At 41.6% G+C, this 22,322-nt stretch overlaps 1 protein-coding gene across 2 annotated transcripts in view; it reads right to left on the reverse strand.

Annotated features, from left to right (window-relative positions):
* Positions 1-22,322, reverse strand: part of LOC137352429 (E3 ubiquitin-protein ligase NEDD4-like) — a 139,186-nt gene that overhangs the window by 97,100 nt on the left and 19,764 nt on the right. For both annotated transcript variants that reach the window (XM_068017843.1, XM_068017842.1), the window contains exons 3-4: positions 20,523-20,601; positions 15,968-16,006 (exon numbers count right to left, since the gene is read on the reverse strand). In XM_068017843.1, coding sequence (XP_067873944.1) covers positions 15,968-16,006; positions 20,523-20,601 — 118 coding nt within the window. The remainder of the gene's footprint in view (positions 1-15,967; positions 16,007-20,522; positions 20,602-22,322) is intronic.

Here is a 22,322-nt window from a genome sequence, read left to right on the forward strand (position 1 = left end):
ATACAGGGTTTCTGAACATTAACTGCAGCCCTTTATAAACGAACATACCACAGGGCTTTTTTGGAACATGCTAGCTCAGAGAATTCCTTCCTCTCAGCACTTGTGAGACTTTGGGACCATCTTGGCAGAGGAATAATTTTAAATCATGAAGCAGAACATTTAATAGTATATGAAATACACAATAAATCTATACTTGTGGCATAAAATTCAATCTTAATATAAAGTACGGTTTAATTATTCATTAGGACTTTATTTCAGTGCTGCCAGAACCTTAGCTTTCTGCACTATTACTGAAAATGATTGTGGCAATTTAGCCCACATTGCCGTACATTTCGCAAATTTCACTCTATGAAACACTTACGAACATACTTGCAAGTAACTTCTCTCACCTAAATTTTCACTGTTTAATTTATCTCCAAGTGAAGTACAAAGTGGCCTAACCAGGTCACCGAACTGAAACATGCACCATATTAAATTCAATATCCATCTGCTTTGACCTGCTATGCAAGTTACTATTATACGTCGTGCCAACCCATATCATTCCAGTCTAGTGGAATTTTTCTAGCCCACAGTTTCCACTGGTTCAAATTCATATTCATACTATGGAAAGTTTGCTTGCATGCTTAAGAAAAACAGAAGGGCAGCTAGTTAGGGGATCCACATAAGGGAAGGGTTTAACGCCACTAATCAGAGTTAAAAACATAGCAGCACCCAAGTACCCAGAGATAAAAACTGCCGACAATCAAAAGCAGAGAAAAGAAAGGGTAACAATGAGAATTTTTCAAAATGTTTTACTTATTTCCAAAAGTTATGCCTGTGGAGGTAAGGGATGGGACTCTTCCCATTTCAGCCACCAGCACCATGCATTCTGGGTCAGATACAGACTATAACATTCTCCAATCTTGCTCAATAACATGTCTCAGTCCCATTATATAAATAAAATAAAAAACATTTATTCCTTGTCCTAGATCTTCTATAATTGTGCATGTTCTTTCGCTCTGGACCACTGGAAATAATATATTCCCAGCAACCCTGAGCATCCCTTCATAATTTTAAACATGTATTAAATCGACAGAAACAAACTCAAACTTTCCAATATAAAAAGGGAAAAAGTGGAAGTCAGTATAAAGATCATTCAAGAAAGTATTAAAAATAATTAAACAGAAAACAAATCTGTAAATGCTTCATTTAAACCAAGTCTGGTTTGTACACATTTGCCATTCAATAGAAAATCTGTGAAAGACTCAATACATCATCCACTGTTAAGCACAAACACGATAACGTGTCACTACCCATACAGAATAAGACATACCCATCTTTTCAGCACATATTTTAATAAAGATTTTCTATTTATCTCCCCCCCAAAAAAAACACTTGTGGATGGTTTTAAACGTCATATCAGCTCATAATCATCATTAGTGGGCTTGCTTACTTGCAGTAAAACAATGGAGTCACATCCTTAATGGTCAATGGCTGACATTTATCAGCACTAACTTTATCTCATAGGATCTCTTCATTGAATTAATGGAAGATTTCCTTTGGGCTTTAATTCTTTGCCCATTTTACATTTTCCTGCTGTTTATCTGATAAGTTTTGAATTAGTTCAAATATATATTCTGCCCTTTCCAGAACCCCAGCTGCAGCTCCTTTACAAAGCAGACTAATATTCAACTAATTAGTTGCTCACTGCCCGTTTTCCCCTGCATGCTATTTACCCAGTTACAATATTAGTGCAGAGACCAATCACTGCTTCCCAACAGAACTCTTGAATATATATGACAGAGATTTACAGGAAACAAAACCATGCTTGGTAAAAAGGAGGAGCGGGGAGCGGGGTGGGGGACAAACAGTAAAAAAAAAACTTGTATTTATATAATGCATTTCACTACTCAGGACATCCCAACGCACATTCCAGCCAGTTAAATACTTTCAAAAGTGTATTTACCATTGTTATGTAGGACATCTATGCAACAAACTTCACCTCTTCCAAAACAAACAAGGGCTTTAACAGCAAAGAGAGGATAAAGTATTTACATATTATTTTTTCTTTGATAACCACACATGCAAGTTAAGAGTTTTCACAAATGGTCATTTTTAAGCAACTGCTCAGCATTGGCATTTAGAGGTCAGCATGTGTGTGAAGCAAGCAGAAGGTAGGTACAAAGAGAAAAAAATAAAGAAACCTTTTGCAGCAAAGAATCTGGACCAATAGAGGGAAAGAATGAAAGCATGTTCCTGCTTCAGTGAAAACCAGGAAAGAAAAGTATCAACTCAGCTAGCAAAAAAAGCGGGGAAAAATGGAGCAAGGAAAAGCAAACGATGAGCATGAAGTAATGTAACAGAGTTAACTGGTCATCACAGTCTGCCATGTCAGCTGCTGGAAAGGAGGAATACACACAAACATTCTATATTCTATTTCAAACTTGGTGTTCCAATGCACTGCTCTTCCTGTACAACCATGGTTTAGTATACTGACCACAGGTCTGCTGCCGGGAGGCCGCCTTTACTCATCGGCCAGGATTCAGCCTCAACTGGGGCGCGGCAGGGCGGGGTGCGGGGACCCAGGAACCCAACGGCCAACTGAAAAGTTTCAGTCAGCATAGGAACAGGAGTAGGCCATTCAGTCCATCGAGTCTGTTCCACCATTCATTACAATCACGGCTGATCATCCACTTCAATGCCTTTTTCCCACACTATCCCCCTATCCCTTTGTGTCATTGGTATTTAGAAATCAGTCAATCTCTACTTTAAACATACTCAATGACTGAGCTTCCACAGCCCTCTGGGGTAGAGAATTCCAAAGATTCACAACCCTCTGAGTCAAGAAATCTCTCCTCATCTCTGTCCTAAGTGGCTTCCTCCTTATTTTGAAATTGTGTCCCCTGGTTCTAGACTCCCCAACCAGGGGAAACATCTTACCTGCATCTACCCTGTCTAACCCTTTAAGTATCTTGTAGGTTTCAATGAGATCACCTCTCATTCTTCGAAACTTGAGAGAATACAGGCCCAGTTTCCCCAATCTTTCTTCATAGGACAGTCCCACAGTGGCCTCAATAGGCCCATTAAGAGGCATAATTAGTTACACCGCTTGTGGGAAGGTAGCCATCACCAACCCACCCCTCCCCAACCAGAAACTTCAAAAATGGCCCTGAAGCAGGAACATGCCAGCAAATCAGCAATCCGGCTGCCAGCGGGAAATTGTGGGCCCGCCCACTTCCACAGCCCTTCCAAAATCCAGCCGTTGGACTCCTTTTATTGGCGGGGGGTGGGGAGGGATGGAAGAAAAAGAGGAAAGACTGAAATGGTGCCATTAAATATCCTCGGTCTGCCGTAGTTGTTCTCTCGTTTCAGTGACATTGGTCATTCTGTAAATGGACCCCACATCTTAGGTTCAAGGATTCACCCATACTGACCGATATCTAATTATACAATAGTGTAATGCAGAGGTGTAACAGCAGAAGCCCCTTGTGATCTGAACTAGTTAAGTCCTTGGCATAAGCACTTCAATAAGCAGATCGCTCACCACTTCAGGGCAGTCACACATTGCTGGATTTTTGGCTACATTTTAAAAGCTTTAACAGCAAGTAAGTGAACATACAGAGCAAGAGTTCATTCTTAATTCAATTAACTCCTTATAAAATAATAAAAACATTATTCTATCCAAGTTGGGGGACTAAATAAATTTGCTTTCAGTCAATCTCAACATCGAATCAGACCAAGACACATTCTGGGATGGGAAGGTTCCCTTAAGGTAACCTGCCTGGTCTGTCTTGCTTTTCTCTTGGCCAACGTCACCAAGTGACTTTCAACATGTGGATCTTCAGTCTCTAGCTTGCTCTTCCACAGGAAGTAGGTTGTTTGATCTCTGCTCCCAGACCTCCCAAGAGGGTCATCCAGAATAGCTTCCAATCAAGCCTGCCACCAATCCCCCTTGCCCTTCATCCCCATCTTTCAAAAGTAGCTTCATGCAGAGCTCAACAGGAAGAGATACTTCAATCCTGTAAAATGCAAAGGTTTGCAGGGATCATCTTCAATGAGATAACCCATTAATTATCCCCAATCATTTTCAATGCCATGTTCTTTAACACAGCAATTCCTTCTTTGCTTGTGTGTCTGTGCGCTAAAGGACAATAACACTCCTTTTAGAGGCCGGATACATTAATGCGAACCTGTGAAAGTCTGGATCTGGATTCAGCTCAACCCATTCTTGGGGAATATGCTCTAGCAGGCATGAAAGAGGTAATGGAACATTTTTTTCAAAACTACTTTAGGCTTTCTGTGCTTATTGCACCAATGGATCACTTCCTTGAGTACTTCACAGAATTCTTAAAACCAAGGGGAGATGGTGGCGTAGTGGTAATGTCACTGAACTAGTAATCAAGCTCAGGCCAATGCCCTGGGGACACAGGTTCAAATCCCACGTCAGCTGGAGGGGTGGGACGGAGGTGGCGATAGCAGCCATTGAGGGGATTTTCAGGTTGAATTTGTCATTTGTGATAAATTGAGCAGCGTTGCCTTTAATCCTGGCAGCTGCCTGAAATGTTGCAGACAGTGACGTTTCAGTGGAAGAGACTGCAGTTGCGCATGTGCCAGTACTGTGCCACCTAGCGGTTGCGTTGTCAGCAAACACAGCCTATAAATATTGTGACCACAAGAGTGGATCAGAGGCTGGGAATTCTGCAGTGAGTTACACACCTCCTAATTCCCCAAAGTCTGCAAGGCACACGTCAGGAGTGTAATGGAATACTCTCCACTTGCCTGGATGAATGCAGCTCCAACACCACTCAGGAACTCGACACCAACCATGACAAAGTGGCTTGCTTGATCAGCATTCAATCCACCACTGGCGCACAGTGGCTGCAGTATGCAGCAATTAAAAGATGCACTCCATCAACTTGCCAAGGTTCCTTCAACTGCACCTTCCAAACCTGTGACCTCTACCACCCGGAAGAACAAGGGCAGCTGACACATGGGAATACCACCACCTGCAAGCTCTCCAAGACACATGCCATCCTGACCTGGAACTATATCACTGTCCCTTCAATGTCGTTGGGTCAAAATCCTGGAACTCCCTCCCTAACAGCACCTACACCACATGGACTGCAGCAGTTCAAGGGAGCAGCTCACCATACCTTCTCAAGGGCAATTAGCGGTAGGCAATAAATGCTAGCTTTGCCAGTAATGTTCACATTCCAAGAATGAATTAAAAAAAGCTGGTCCATTAACTGGGGCAGGGTGGGGTTTTTTCTTTTAAAGATTTATAAAGGATGTAATTGAAGTAAGAAACAGTATTCTCACTTGCTTGCTGTAATTTTTTTTTAAATTTGTATCTGGCCTCCATAAACTCAAGCACATCCAAAACTATGCTGCCTATATCTTAACTTAGACCAAGCCCCATTCACCCATTGCTATGTTCATGGACCTAAATTGGTTCCAGGTTAAGTAACACCCCAATTTTAAAACTCTTAAATCGCTCCATATCTCTGTAACCTCCTTCAGTCCTACAACCCTGCAGATATCCTCCAATTTTGACCTCTTGGCACATTCCCAATTTTAATCATTCCATCATAAGCTGTCATGCTTTCGGGTGCCGAGACCGTAAGCTCTGGAATTCCCTCCCTAAACCTCTGCACCGCGCTATCCCTCCTTGAAACCTACCTCTTTGACCAAGTGCCCTAATATTTCTCTCATGGCCTGGTGTCAAAATTTGTTCAATAATGCTCCCATGAAGCACCTTGGGAAGTTTTCCTACATTAAAGATGCAAGATAAATGCAAGTATAGTTTCTGGAGGGTTTTTAACTTTGGTGAACTCCATTTAAAATATCTTCTAATTAAATCATATCCAAATCCTTTCCATGGAAAATTGGCCAAAACCTCCAAAGAGCATCAGGAGATTAATCTATATTGATGACTTCAGCTGAATACACAACCACCGAGGAACCTACAACCATGGATATAAAGTGATTTGTCCAAATAGATCGAGTGATCTATAATTTTTCCAGTATGACTGGAGCAGACCACATCTGGAGGTGGAAACAAGAAAACCTCCAGAAAGAAATTAGTTGAAACTTATTGTCACCACTTAATATTTTGACAAGGATGAACAGTAATGTTCTGATGAGTTCTGACCAGAAACATTAACACTGCTTTCCTCTTCACAGATGCAGCCTGACCTGTTAAGTATTTCCAGAATTGTGTTTTTATTTCAGATTTCCAGCACCTGCATTATTTGCTTCTGAACAATAATCAATGTGAGATGCATCCAAAAGATATTCATTGAGATGAGCTGGAGAGAGACCAGCACCTTGACTATCTATTTCAGATCTGCACAGTCAAGATAGCTGGCAGTACAAATATTACAACTTTTTTTTAGCATATTTATTGGATATGGGCATTACTGGCCAGGCATTTATTACCCATCCCTAATTGCCCTCGAGAAAGTGGTAGAGAGCTACTTTCTTGAACTGCTACAGTCCATGTTGTTATGACCGAGGCAGGAGCAGTGCACTGTTTTTCTCTAGTTCCACTTCTCCAGAGGCCACAACATATATTTAAATGTTTACCCAGTTACCGATATGGCCAATTATATACATTTGTTATTTCAGAACAACCAACCAGGTTTCTTTAACAAACAACAAAATTATCAATTTATTATAAAACATGTATTCAGTAAAGATGCAAAGCATTAACACACAAATTGAAATATAAAAGTTCCCTTCTAACTTAGACAGAGAGTCACACAGACACAGACAGAGACACACACACAGAAACACTTAGCCAGTCCCTCAGGAATAAGGATGACTTTCTTCCACTCCAGGGTTGTGCGTCCTTAGGTGACTAAATAGTCCAATTCTGGATCCGCACATTCTGCCACAGGTGGGGCAGGTGATGTTTGGTGAGGTGAGTGAATGGGATGCTCAAGTTTCCGAGTGCTCCTTCCGCTGTTTGCTCTTGGTCACTACCTGGGCATGTTGACATTGTTCGAACTGGCTGACACCTTCGCGGATGCTTCTTCTCCATTTTGTGCGATCTCGGGCAAGAGATTCCCATGAAGCAGTGGAGATGTCATTTTTTCAGGGAGGCTTTAAGGATATCCTTCTAGCGTTTCCTCAGCCCTCCTAGTAGCCTCTTGCCATGACAGAGCTCGGAGTAGAAAGCTTGTTTAGGAAGTCTTGTGTCAGGCATGCGGACAATTTGGCCAGCCCAACGTAACTGACAAGCCATGACCAGTGTCTCCATACTGGGAATGTTGACCTGAGAGAGGACACGGATATTGGAGCGCCTGTCCTGAAAATGAATTTCAGGATCTTGCTGAGGTACCGCTGGTGATATCTCTCCAGGGCTTTGAGATGTCTGCTGCACAGTGTCCATGCTTCCGACGTGCATATAGGAGGGCAGGTAACAATGCGGCCGTGTAGACCATGAGTCTGGTGCCAGGTTTGAGGTCTTTGTCGTCAAACACACTTTTCCTCAGACGACCGAAGGCTGCGCTGGCACACTGGAGGTGATGCTGAGTTTCATCATCGATGTCTGCCTTTGCTGAGAGGAGGCTCCCAAGGTATGAGTCGTGATCCACACTGACCAGTGGTTTGCCATGGTTCACACCCAGAAGCCGAGTTTCAAACTCTCATCGATGCATTCACGGAGGTGTATGAAAGAATGGGCCTTAAGCTGAACATCTGGAAGACAAAGGTGCTCTACCAGCCTGCTCCCGCAGCGCACCAATGCCCTCTGACTATCAAGATCCACACACACAGGCGGGTTAAAGAAAAAAAAAAAGAGGGTTTTCTCTGCAGAGATCACTTTACAAAAAAAGACAAAAAAAGCCTTTGGCCAAATACTTGTTAATTCTTGAGGGAAAAGGATAAGAAATGGAATGATATCACTTGTCCCTTTTCTGGCGTCCCAAATACACGTAGATGGCTGTCACTGGGATCTTTTTGGAGCAGTTCACTTCAGGCGACGTCTAGCATGCTTTCCAGGAGAAATGCGGCATCACGAATTTCAGCTATTACACTGGATTCTCAGGGTTTATCGGAGAGGTACAGAAAGAATGAGCTGGGTGCTTCTCAGCGGGCTGGAAACCCAACTGACACAAAACAATATCCAAACCAAAACCAACTCTTGACCATCATAAATCTAGACATGTCACTTCTCGATAAACAACTCCCATAGTCCGAAGGCACCGGCTGTTTACTTAGCTGAATACATGCGACTTTCAGCAAGTGTTTTTAAACAAAGGACCAAAGTCCTTCCAGTGACCTTTTTCTTTTAAAAAAAGTCCAGCATCTACAGAATCACTTCAGTCCTCCAAAGGAATCTATTTCCACAGATTTAAAACACAAGTCCTCACAAAAATATTTAAAAATGGAAGTACTTTCATAACAATGTTGTGAAAGCACTCCCAAAGTGCTGTTAGGGAGGGAGTTCCAGGATTTTGGTGAAGGAAAGGTGATACATTTCCAAGTCAGGATGCTGTGCAACTTGGAGGGAACTTCCAGGTGCTGGCATTCCCATGCACCTGCTGCCCTTGTCCTTCTAGGCAATAGAGGTCGTGGATTTTGGATATGTTGTTGAAGACGACTTGGTGAGTTACTACAGTGCATCTTGTAGATGGTATACAATGCAGACACAGTGCACGGGTAGTGGAGGAAGTGAATGCTTAAAGTGGTGGATGGGATGCCAATGGATGGGTGGCTTTGTCCTGGATGGCGTTGAGCTTCTTGAATGTTGTTGGAGTTGCACACATCCAGGCAAATGGAGAGTATTCCATCACAGTCCTTACTTGTGCTTTGTAGATGCTGAAAAGGCTTTGAGGTGTCAGTTGAGTCACTCACTGCAAAATACCAAGCCACTGACCTACTCTTGTAGCCACAGTATTTGTGTGGCTGATCCATTTAAGTTTCTGGTCAATGGCGACACCCAGGAGGTTGATGGAGGGGAATTTGGCAATGGTAATGCAGTTGAATGTCAGAGGGAGGTGGTTACACTGTCTCGTAGAAGATGGTCATTGCCTGATACTTGGGTGGCACAAACATGACTTGCCACTTTTCAGCCCAAACCCGAATGTTGTCCATGTCTTTCTACAATCAGTATTTTAAACTGCTGCAATAAAAACAAGAAATGTTGGAACCACTCAGTAGGTCTGGCAGCATCTGTGGAAAGAGAAGCAGAGTTAACGATTCGGGTCAGTGACCCTTCTTCGGAACTAGCAAATATTAGAAATGTCAAAGGTTATAAGCAAGTGAGCTGGGGGAGGGGCAAGAGATAACAAAGGAGGTGGTGTAGATTGGACAAGGCCACATAGCTGACCAAGAGGTCATGGAGCAAAGGCAAACAATATGTTAATGGTGTGTTAAAAGACAAAGCATTAGTACAGATAGGGTGTTAACGAACTGAAAATTGAGCAGCAGCAAGTACAAACATAAAAAAAAAGTGGGCAAGCAAACTGAACAAACTACAATGAAGTGAAATAAACAAAAGAAAAAAAATATGTAAAAAATGTAAAGAAAAAATAACTAAAAATAAAAGTAAAATGGGGGGCCCGTCATGCTCTGAAATTATTGAACTCAATGAACTAATTTCAGAGCATGACGGGCCCCCCATTTTACTTTTAGTTATTTTTTCTTTTTTTTTTCTTTTGTTTATTTCACTTCATTGTAGTTTGTTCAGTTTGCTTACCCGCTGTTTTTTTCATGTTTGTACTTGCTGCTGCTCAATTTTCAGTTCATTAACACCCTATCTGTACTAATGCTTTGTCGTTCAACACACCATTAACATATCGTTTGCCTTTGCTCCATGACCTCTTGGTCAGCTATGTGGCCTTGTCCAATCTACACCTTTTCCTTTGTTATCTCTTGCCCCACCCCCGGCTCACTTGCTTATAACCTTTGACATTTCTAATATTTGCTAGTTCCGAAGAAGGGTCACTGACCCGAATCGTTAACTCTGCTTCTCTTTCCACAGATGCTGCCAGGCCTGTTGAGTGGTTCCAGCATTTCTTGTTTTTATTTCAGATTTCCAGCATCCGCAGTATTTTGCTTTTATTTTAAACTGCTGCTCCAGCAGCCTGACGTGAAGAATAGCATCTGAAAAAACCCTTTTGTCCCCCATGGGCCAGCTAGAAGACCTTCATCATCATCTGTCTACAAATCAGCTTACCTTTCCATATGGTGAGTTTTCGATTTGGCTTGAGCAAATAAAGATTTGCAAATTGAGGTTGAGATACATTTGTATATGCCGAAATCAACAATTGTATCTATTGGATGAAGGAACAAGCCAGGTACAGGAGATAAAGATTTGAAGTCACACAAATGTTCACAGAGGGGGTGTCTGATGGTGACTGCATCCACGAGGGGTCAGTTCATCAACACAAGACTGGACATATGGGTGTGTATACAATGTTGAAAAGAAAGAATTGCATTTTTATAGCAACTTTCATGACCTCAGGTCGCCCCAAAGTGCTTTACAGTCAATTAAGTACTTTTTGAAGAGTAGTCACTGTTGCAATATAAGAAACATGGCCGCCAATTTGCACACAGCAAACTCCCATGAACAGCAATGAGACAATGACCAGATAATCTGTTTTTGTGATGTTGATTAAAGGATCATTCCTGCCCAGGACAACAGCAATGACTCCCCTGCTCTTCTTTGAAATAGTGCCATTGGATTTTTTATGTCTACCTGAGAGAGCAAACAGGGTGTCAGTTTAAACATCTCATCCAAAAGATGAAAGTACAGAGCCAACTAGCAGGAATCCAGTCTAAATCCTACTAGAGCTGGAAGTTTGATTTAAGAGTGCAGAAAACTTTTTCAAAAACAAATCATTTACCCCAATGTAGGGAAAACAAATCACTACTGTTTGCACATATTCAAACTGCATGGCAAGAAGCCAGAGGCTGCTGGCCAATGGACAAGATAACAATCGATGCAAATAGCTCAAAATTATAATGTTCAATCAGATTTGCACATCTCATGTAAAATATTAAAAGTGACACAACCCCTCTGGTGCTCTCCCATCCACTTGGCAAGGTGAACAGAATGATGAAAAACAAGGTGACCATTGTGAAAGAAATTAGAACAAATTACTTTTCATAGTTCGAAAAATATCTGGCACAGTGACTTTCAAAGTGTATGGAAGATTCAGTCAAACAAAATATAATGGGGCCTATTTGGTATGTCTGACTTCAAACAATATAATGAATATCAATGCTAACTTTTTGAAATCTAATTATGTCGCATATTCTTTTCTTATATACCAAGTTTAATAGATAGTTTGAGGTTTTCCTGTAGTAATATTAGTAACCAATTAAAACGAATGGACTAACAGTGGCATTGAGTCTGAAAACCCAGTCCATGGAATATCATACTCTATAGAATAGGGAGGTGGCCAAGTGGCCAATTGTGTCTCTGCAGTCTCTATGAAAAATCTACCCAGTATGTTCCATCACATAGCATCATATTTCACTACTTTGCAACAGTGACTAGACTATTTAATAAACATTTTCATTGGCTGTGGATTGTTTTGGGACTTCCCGAGGTCATGAAAGGTACATTTTTTTCTTTTATTCATCTGCTCTGTTAATTTCTTCTGCAGCAGATATATGTGCATGCACACGACAGTGTCAAGTGCTCAGAAATCTGAGTGAATTCACAGTGCCCTGTATTATCAAATACACACAGGTTAATAAGGGATCAACCAGCTCATTGTCTATTGACTTAAGGAGACAACTTTGTGCAATTAAGGATAAAATTGGCACTGAATGTTGTGACATGCATTGAATTCAAGGGCATGGGGCTATCTTCTCCAGCAGATCATTAAATCAGCTCCAATCCATCAGTTTAGACAGATTTTTGCTCCCGTTGTCAACAGCAGCACTATGGTCAGATTTGTATTTTAGTTTTAGTCCTGCTTTTGCAATCAGATTGAATGCATTTCCAGAAAGCATGCTTAACAGAGCCAGCAGATTCACACCCATCCACCCACTCCCCCTTTAGCCATTTGTTTCGTAACAGGACAAGGTAGTGAAAATGTTCAATTCTAAAGACCAAAACCAAATGTAACCATTCAAAAGGTACATATCGTTTTCAAGTGAGAGTTTTGAAGATTATGAACAGCATTCCAAATGCAGTCTCTCCGATAACATAAATCAAATATCCCATTAGTAACAGCTTCGCATTACTGGATACTTACAAGCAATGACCAATAATATCAAAACATTTGACAGATTTTCTAACAGATAATCTTTGTTACACACCAGTTTTAAAGTGTTCGGTTCCAATTTGCAACCCTTCAAATTTATCCACATTGAAGTCCATCCACCATTCCCTGGTCTGTTCACTCAACTGTTCAAGATTTCTTTGGAGTACCAGTGTCCAAAGTTTGCAGCATCCAGATGTACAGATATACATAATACAGATTTATCCACTGCAATACTGCTTAATAGTGCAAAAGATATTCCACAAAGAATGCAAGCAGAGCTCCACTCATAATTAGTCCTACAAAGCAAACTATAGCCAGGATTTTACCCTTGGCGGACAGGAGTCGGCCACCGACTGAAAAGTGGGTGGCGAATCCGCTTCCGCCTGGCCTGGGGATCTGACCCATATTTAGCGGGTCCCAGGCTTTAACTGCTCTGAGACAGGACTTCCACCCGCTTGAGGCAGGAAGTCCCGCCTAATGGAGCTGCCAGCCAATCAGCGGGCTAGAAGCACTGTCCCAGCAGCGCCACCGGGAGTGGTGGCCACTTCTGGGACTGCAGCCCAGCCTACAGATGATGGTGTCAGGGAGCCACGGACCTAAGGCAAGTTTCTGTTGCCTCCCGGGGTTGATTGCTCGGGCCCCGGGGAGGCAAAGGTGGTCGATTGGGGGAACGTGTTGTGGGTGGTTGGGACAGTGGAGGCAGCCCTCCATTTTCTCGGGTCTAGGACGCCTGCTTGCCATGCGTAAAATCCCCGTGGAGGCAGGTGAAGGCCCTTAAGTGGCCGCTTAATGGGTCTTGATTGGCCTAGGGCAGGCGGGCTGTTCATCACCGCCGCCTCTGCATAAAGTGGCGGCATAGGCGAGAGCAAGTCGGCAAAGGCACCCAGAGCCTCCTGCTTCATTTTACGCTGCCCACCCATCCCGCTGTTTGGGGGGGGGGGGGGGGGGGGGTGTAAAATTCAGCCCTATATATTTGCTAGCTGCTTCATAATACCAGTCCATTTGCCCTTAATTCTGTGAACCTACATCTTTAAAAAACCCACATGCAAAACTTTAACAAATGCCTTCTGAAAGTCCATTAAATAACTCGTTAATTCAGTGACCCTTTTCAAAGTCCTTTAGATTTGTGAATCCCAGTGTGACCATTTCAACATCACTCCTGAATTGATTTCCACTAAATTTTCAATATTTTCTGATTATTTTCCTTCTGCCTCTCATCTTCTGTTCACATCAGGCAAAATTTCCTCAAGGAGAGTCTTGGTGTTTCAGAGGACGAAAAATGTCACTATGCTCACTTTCCAGACAATCCCATTAATTAAATAGATTTCAACATTACTGTATCACTTCTAATGGTACTATTGGCGTCCATTCCACTTCCATATATACTGAAGAGATTAGGCAACAACACAAGAACAAAGTTGCTCAGATTAATGCTACGATGCTTGTGCAGTTAATGCCAAGTCATTTTGTTGGTCTGGCCAGAAAAAGGTCCACAAATACAAAATGGGGAAACAACATTTCTGAACTGTTCAGGCAGGCTGATGGGAAGGTCCGTGGCCAGGCCAAAAACACTGATTGAATGTCAAAGAGGAAGCCTAGCAAAACTGAAGTAAATGGGAATCAGGGCAAAAACCGTCCGCTGGCTGGAGTCATACAAAGGAAGATGGTTGTGGTTGTTGGAGGTCAATCATCTGAGCTCCAGGACATCACTGCAGGAGTTCCTGAGGATAGTGTCCTAGGCCCAACCATCTTCAGCTGCTTCATCAATGACCTTCCTTCAATCATAAGGTCAGAAGTGGGGATGTTCGCTGATGATTGCACAATGTTCAGCGCCATTCGCGACTCCTCAGATACTGAAGCAGTCCGTGTAGAAATGCAGCAAGACCTGGACAATATCCAGGCTTGGGCTGATAAGTGGCAAGTAACATTTGCGCCAAACAAGTGCCAGACAATGACCATCTCCAACAAGAGAGAATCTAACCATCTCCCCTCGTCATTCATTGGCATTACCATAGCTGAATCCCCCACTATCAATATCCTAGGGGTCACCATTGACCAGAAACTGAACTGGAGTAGCCATATAAATACCGTGGCTGCAAGAGCAGATCAGAGGCTAGGAATCCTGCGGCGAGTAACTCATCTCCTGACTCCCCAAAGCCTGTCCACCATCTACAAGGCACAAGTCAGGAGTGTGATGGAATGCTCTCCACTTGCCTGGATGGGTACAGCTCCAACACTCAAGAAGCTCAATACCATCCAGGACAATGCAGCCCGCTTGATTGGCACCCCATTCACAAACATTCACTCCCTCCACCACTGACGCACAGTGGCAGCAGTGTGTACCATCTACAAGATGCACTGCAGCAATGCACCAAGGCTCCTTAGACAGCACCTTCCAAACCCGCGACCTCTACCAACTAGAAGGACAAGGGCAGCAAATGCATGGGAACACCACCACCTGCAAGTTCCCCTCCAAGCCACACACCATCCTGACTTGGAACTATATAGCCGTTCCTTCACTGTCGCTGGGTCAAAATCCTGGAACTCCCTTCCTAACAGCACTGTGGATGTACCTGCCTCACATGGACTTCAGCTGTTCAAGAAAGCAGCACTACCTTCACAAGGACAATTAGGGATGGGCAATAAATGCTGGCCTAGCCAGCGATGCCCACATCCCATGAAAGAATTTTTTAAAAAGCTGCCAGCGCAAACTGTTCATACTTCAAATGAAGGCTGGGTGTGAAACACCTGTACCTTGAGGGATTTATTGACTTCTGTCGCAAGATCAGGTAATTTACACTACAGGACTGCCTCCAACTGTGCTGTTTCCATCAATATTAAGGGGGCTTCGACACAACCTCAAACCTTCTCCATTGACCAACAACCTCAACTTGGGGCCCTCCTAATTATATATTAATTGCGTTTGATAGTATGCAGGTGGTGGGCATTAACTGGGCATTCACTTGAGTCTCCTATAAATAGACACAGACAAAAACTGTGGTTGTTGAGTTGGGAAGTATACGCTTGCAATGAGTAACTCTGTAAATAAATACAAAAGTGTATAAGATTAGCTCCAGTTCCATCCTTCACCAACAGCCTTTCTGGAATCGAACACTTGCAAAAGCATATAGTGCCACAGGTTTTCATGCCACAAGGACCTATTTCCTCTCTGATTCCAAATCGAAAAGCATTTGAAATCCATAAGTTCAATGGCTATTATTAAATACATTCCAAATACTTAAAGTTTAGACTGAGGACTAAAAATGAGGCCAAACAGCATGAAAATCTGTGGAATGCTTTGCTCCTGGAAGCACACAGTTCAGATGTAGCTGACAGAAGCAGGTATCCAGCCAGTCCCCAGTGTGGGACTGATGAGATTTGCAGTATCTGAAACTGCAACCAAACTTTGGACAACTCGTCTGTGGAAATCAATGTAAACAATCTGTTTCAGAAATATTGCGTGATCTGAACCTTTCTGATTTCTGTCATTATTCTTTAACCACATGGCACATAAGGTACTGCAAAAATAAGCACAAACTATTTTATGGTGAGTCTGTTAGGACTGCTGGTGATCAAGTAACCATGTGGGATTGAAGCCCTTGACCAGGTTGGGGAGTACATCTGGTCTAACTGAAGGGTAAAGGATGTCTTACATACGATAATCTTCCTTCTACTCAATGTACAGCAGATAGAACATGCCATTTTGACGTTTTTCTTGAAATATCTTTCAAACTATAAAAGAAAAACAAAAGACGTATACTCACTCTGAAGTAAAATTCTTCATTCCACTTTGGATCTAAAGTCTGAAAGAAGGAAACAGTACAGGAAATTGCTATGTAAATTGAAGTTTCATTTTAAAACAAAATTACACCATTCATAAATAATATTTAGATCTAGTATTGTGCAATGAGGCCCATTTAATTAGTATTCTCATAGTAAAAGATACTCTTGGGGGAAAAAAGTGATCATAATCACTTATGGCGGCACAGTGGCGCAGTGGTTAGCACCGCAAGCTCACAGCTGCAGCGACCCGGGTTCAGATCTGGGTACTGCCTGTGCGGAGTTTGCCTGGGTTTTCGCCGGGTGCTCCGGTTTCCTCCCACCTCCAAATGACTTGCAGGTTGATAGGTAAATTGGCCATTGTAAATTGCCCCTAGTGTAGGCAAGTGGTAGGAGAATGGTGGGGATGTGGTAGAGAATATGGGATTAATGTAGGGTTAGTATAAATGGGTGTTTGTTGGTCGGCACAGACTCGGTGGGCCGAAGGGCCTGTTTCAGTGTTGTATCTCTAAATAATATATCTCTAAAAAAAATTAAATAATACAATTGAATTTCATATTAAGTTTGAAAGCAACATACTTCAATTGCAAACAAGAATTTTGAACTTAAACATTGCCAATTACATAGGTATGAGGGGAGAACCAGCTTTGGTTGATTGGGTTAATGAATAGTGGGAAACATTTAAACAAAATGTTCAATAAAAATATTCCATTAAAAAACAAAAACTGAGCAAGAAAGATCCATCCGTGCCATACTAGGGAAGTTAAGGATTGTATTAGATTAAAAGAAGAGGCTTATAATGTTGCAAAGAATAGTAGTAAGCCTGAGGATTGGGAGTGTTTTAGAAACAAAAGGGTGACCAAAAAGTTGATGAAAAGGGAAAAAATAAAATGAAACTAGCCAGAAATATAAAAACAGCATATTAAAAAAGTAGCTAAAATAAACATTGGTCCTGTAGAGGCAGAGACAGGAGCAATTATCGTGGGGAGTGAGGAAATGGCAGAGATGTCGAATAAGTATTTTGTGTCTTTTTCACAGTAGAAGACACAAATTTCACAACAGAAATAGAGTGTAACCAAGGGGCTAATAAGAGTGAGGAAATTCTGGCAATTAATATCAGTGGAGAAAAAGTATTAGAGAAACTTAAGGGACGAAAAGCCAACAAATCCCCAGGACCTGATGGTCTACATCCTAGGGTTCTAAAAGAGATAGCTGCAAAGATAGTGGATGCACTGGTAATGATTTTCCAAAATTCCCTAGATTCTAGAACAATCTCAGAGGATTGAAAGTTAGCAAATGTAACACTGCTATTCAAGGAAGAAGGGTGTTGGGGGGGTGGGGGGGGGGGGGTGATGGGGGTGGAGAGAAAACAGGGAACTACAGGCCAGTAGATGTAGTGTACTTGGACTTCCAAAAGACATTTGATAAGATGCCACACAAAAAGTTAATATGAAAGGTAAGGGCGCATGGAGTTGGGGGCAATACATTAGCATGGATAGAGGATTGGTTAATGGACAGGAAGCAGAGAGTAGGGATAAATAGGGCATTATAAAGTTGACAGGATATAACTAGTGAAGTGCCACAAGGATCAATGCTGGGGCCTCAGATATTTATGCTCTATATTTCTGACTTAGACGCAGAAACCGACGGTAACATATCTGAGTTTGCTGACGATACAATGCTAGGTGGAAATGTAAGCTGAGGTGGACGCAAAGAGGCAGCAAAGAGATATAGAAAGGTTAAGTGAGTGACTACAAAATAGCAGATGAAGTATAATGTGGGGAAGTGTCAAGTTATTCACTTTGGTAGTAAGAATAGAAAAGCAGAATTATTTTTTTAAAAAGGCATGACACTTGTAAATGCTGATGTCCAGACAGACTTGAGTGCACTTGTACAAGGAACACAGAAAGTTAGGATGCAGGTACAGCAAACAATTAGGAAAGTAAATGGCATGTTGTCTTTTATCGCAATGGGATCGGAGAAGAATAATAAAGAAGTCATGCTACAATTGCACAAGACTTTGGTGAGACCACACCTGGAATACAGTGTGTAGTTTTAGTCTCCATATTTAAGGAAGGATATACTTGTATTAGAGGCAAACAGCAAACGGTTCACTGGATTGGTTCCTGACTTTGAGAAGGTTGTCCTATGAGAGGCTGATAAATTGGACCTATACTGTCTGGAGTTAAGAAGAATGAGAGGTCATCTCATTGAAATATACAAGATTCTGAAGGGCCTTGACAGGGTGGACACAGAGGTTGTTTCCCCCAGGTGGGGAATCTAGAACACGTGCACAGTTGCAGGATCATTTAGAGCAGAAATGAAGAGAAACTTCTTCACTCAAAGGGTTGTGAATCTTGGAATTCTCTACCCCAGAGGGTTCAGGATGCTTCATTGTTGAGTATATTTAAGGCCGAGATAGACAGATTTTTGGTCTCAGGGAATCATGGGATATGGGAAGCGGGCAGGAAAGTGAGGTGGAGGCAAAAGATCAGCCACAATTGTACTGAATGGCAGAGCAGGCTCAAGGGGCCATATAGTCGACTCCTGCTCTGACTTCTTATGTTAGCAGTGTTTTTTATTCCTAGTGAACATCATACTCAAGGTTATCAATGTCCATTCTGGTGAAAAGGATGTATTTAAAATCATTGTCCCCATTTTTATATACTCCTTCTATTTTATATTAAATAGCAAAAGCATAACCATTTGAAAAGCAGACTGGTAGGATTGATCGAGGCACAGGAGTTCCTCTGCCAAGCTGGGAGGTACAAGCGTGAGGCGTTGCAGTGCTATCACAAATGGAATGGTGACCTTATACCATGGTAAGTTTACAGAGACCGTTATTGTAAAAGTGGACACAAACGTTTAATGGGGAAAAATCTGATAAAGTGCACACACATGTGAGATAGTTAACATGTATGTGTAAAAAAAAAATGAACCTGCACAAAGATGTACTAATTTTCAAAGATCAAGTTGGTTTTGGCAAAAGATCCTCAGTTTTGCTTGCAAATGGCAAGTTATGCCTTCTTGTAAACTTTAGGAACATAAGAACAGGAGTAGGCCATTCAGCCTGCACCACCATTCAATACGATCATGGCTGATCATCCATTTCAATGCCTTTTTCCCACACTATCCCCATATCCCTTTATGTCATTGGTATTTAGAAATCAGTCAATCTCTACTTTAAACATACTCAATGACTGAGCTTCCACAGCCCTCTAGGGTAGAGAATTCCAAAGATTCACAACCCTCTGAGTAAAGAAATTTCTCCTCATCTCGGTCCTAAGTGGCTTCCTCCTTATTTTGAAATTGTGTCTGCTGGTTCTAGACTCCCCAACCAGGGGAAACCTGCATCTACCCTGTCTATCCCTTTAAGTATTTTGTAGGTTTCAATGAGATCACCTCTCATTCTTTGAAACTCTGGAGAATACAGGCCCAGTTTCCCCAATCTCTCTTCATAGGACAGTCTCGCCATCCCGGTAAAATGTCTGGTGAACCTTCATTGCACTACCTTGATGGCAATAACATCCCTCCTAAGGGAAGGGGACCAAAACTGCACACGTGCAATCTAACCAAGGTTCTATATAACTGAAGCAAGACTTCACTACTCCTGTACTCAAATCCTCTTGCGATAAAGGCTAACATACCATTAGCGTTCCTAATTGCTTGCCGCACCTGCATGCTAGCTTTCAGTGACTTATTGACGAGGACACCCAGGTCCCTTTGTACGTCTAACCTTTCTAATCTCTTACCATTTAAGAAATACTCTGCACATCTATTCCTCCTACGAAAATGGATAACCTCACATTTTTCCACATTATATTCCATCTGCCACGTTCTTGCCCACTTACTAAGTCTGTCCAAATCCCTTGAAGCCGCTTTGCATCTTCGTCACAACACACATTCCCACCTAGTTTTGTGTCTTCTGCAAACTTGGAAATATTACATTTAGTCCCTACATCCAAATCAGATATATATTTTAAACAGCTGGGGCCCCAAGCACTAATCACTGCAGTACCCAACTCGTCACAGCCTGCCAACAACTGATATAAGGCTAACAGGTCTGTAATTTCCTGTTTTTCTTCTCTCCCTCTGTTCTTAGATTGTGTGCAAATTCACTGCCATGCTTCCTACATTACAACAGTGATGACATTTCAAAAGTACGTAATTGGCTGTAAAGTGCTTTGGGATGTCCTGTGGTCATGAAAGACACTATATAATTGCAAGTCTCTCTTTTTTTCCTTTCTTTAATGCCCAAAAGTCTTCAACAAACGCATCGACTGAGTATCCACAGCCCTCTGGGGTAGAGAAGTCCAAAGGTATTCTCTTGTGCAGTGATGCTTTTTGCTGTACTGTAGATATTTGTCATTTTAAGTGTAGTTTTTTTTTAAAAAACTTCAGTCAACTACATACTATGATGTTACAAATGCAGTTTGGTGGGATTTGTTCAATACTTAATCTTTTCACAGTAATTCACGTTCATATTTGTTATGGAAATCCTGAAATAAGATGAAACATCTTGCATAATATCTTACGTACCTTCTTGATCGTTTTGGTTTGAACACTGGTGATCTCTCCATTTAATGGATCATACAAAGTCACTTTAGCATATGGATCACTGTGCAAAAAAAAAAGTGAAAATCTCTCCTGTTACACTTGCAAATCACACAAATTTTGATGCTTTAGAGAATAACAAGTTTCCAGCAGATACTAAAATGTCATTTCTGTAACTTTTAGAACACATTCTTTTGGGTGTTTTGTACAAATAAGGGCATTTTCTGTGTTGGGGACATTCTTTTTTCAAGCATGCAAAACTGATGCTTGCCCAGACCAATATGAATTCTTCTTCCCCATTAGTGACAGCACATGCTGGGATAAATACCGTAGATAATAAACAGTTTATGCTGTTCTCCATTGCACTGTACACACTTTAATCATGTAAATGAATCTGATAAGCAAATTCCTGGCCATTCTCAATTATAAGCAATCTTTTAACGTTTAAATTTAGTATATAAATCCAGTTACAAAGAGCCTATTAAAAGTGATTTGTTTGAACTACAGCATGAAACAAGAACTGTGCTTTACTTTACAAAATTATACCCCTTAAAAAGTCTGTTCTCTAATAACACGAAGATGTTTTGCATTTGATTGAACAGATTACACAATAATTTGCAGTAGGACTAATGCTCCAGTTGATTAATACTGTATGAAGTGGAAAAGATAAATTCAGAGCTCAACTTTTGCTGACATCCACCTAGATGGTAAATCTTATTTGACAGTACCACAGGAAACACAGGCACTTAATACTTCTATCTTCTAGTGAATTTTTTGTGCTCAAGATAATTAATATCTGTCCTGAAACATCTCACATTCTGCATCTGGTACCTCCAAGTCAAGTATAGAAAGTTCGGATACAGAATAAAGTTCCCTCTACTCTGCTCCATGTCTTGTACACCCCTAAGTGAAGAATAAGTTCTGCTGGATTAGTATGAATTTTTCCATTACGCACCAGCTGATTTGATAAATTCTCTCTTATAAGATCTGTACTGAGCCAAGTGGTTAAACAAAAGATTTTGTTTGGGCAGTTTAGCATTCTTGGTCCCAACACCCATTTGGAACAGAATCAAAAACACACCAAGCTCCAATGCCAGTCATTGGTTTCCCCACTCCTAGGAGGGAGGCAAACAGTGTGCAACCCACACCATGCCCACTTCAACGAGGAGCAACATTCACAAAGATTTCAGTGGTAACAGTAGATAGTGTGTTATTAAATAGAGTACATCACATCCCAACTAGATGTTTCATTCAATAGATGTTTCATTTAACAGCTCTCCACACCTGCCCTGATTTAAACCCAGATTCCTGCTGTATCGCAGACAGCAGAACAAAATTAGTCAACTGAATATGCCTCCTGACACACAGGCCACTACTGGGAATAATTTATTATAGGTATTTCAACTGAACGCAACTAACATCTCTGGGAGTTTCTTGCACATTAACACGGCCAACTCATACAGGTGACACAATACAGTGACACATTGTTCACCTGACTAACAAAAAAAGGAAACTGAACCAGAAAATTCTGGTTCAAACCTCACCATTGAGCATAACTATTGTAGCAAAGTACACAGAATTAGCTGGGGTGAAGGGTGAAAGAAAATACAGAGCGCCATCTGCAGGACACAGACAAACCAGCCTTCATCAAACTCCATTTACTTTGCAATATACTTAATAATTCATCTGGCTGCTGATCAACTCAATTATAATGGTTTTTAAAAACTATTCTGGTGAAAGTAAATTTGCACTTTGCAAAGTTACCCTGAACATACTTTAACTGCA

The sequence above is a fragment of the Heterodontus francisci genome, chromosome 38 (assembly GCF_036365525.1).
Source record: "Heterodontus francisci isolate sHetFra1 chromosome 38, sHetFra1.hap1, whole genome shotgun sequence".
Classification (NCBI taxonomy): Eukaryota; Metazoa; Chordata; class Chondrichthyes; order Heterodontiformes; family Heterodontidae; genus Heterodontus; species Heterodontus francisci.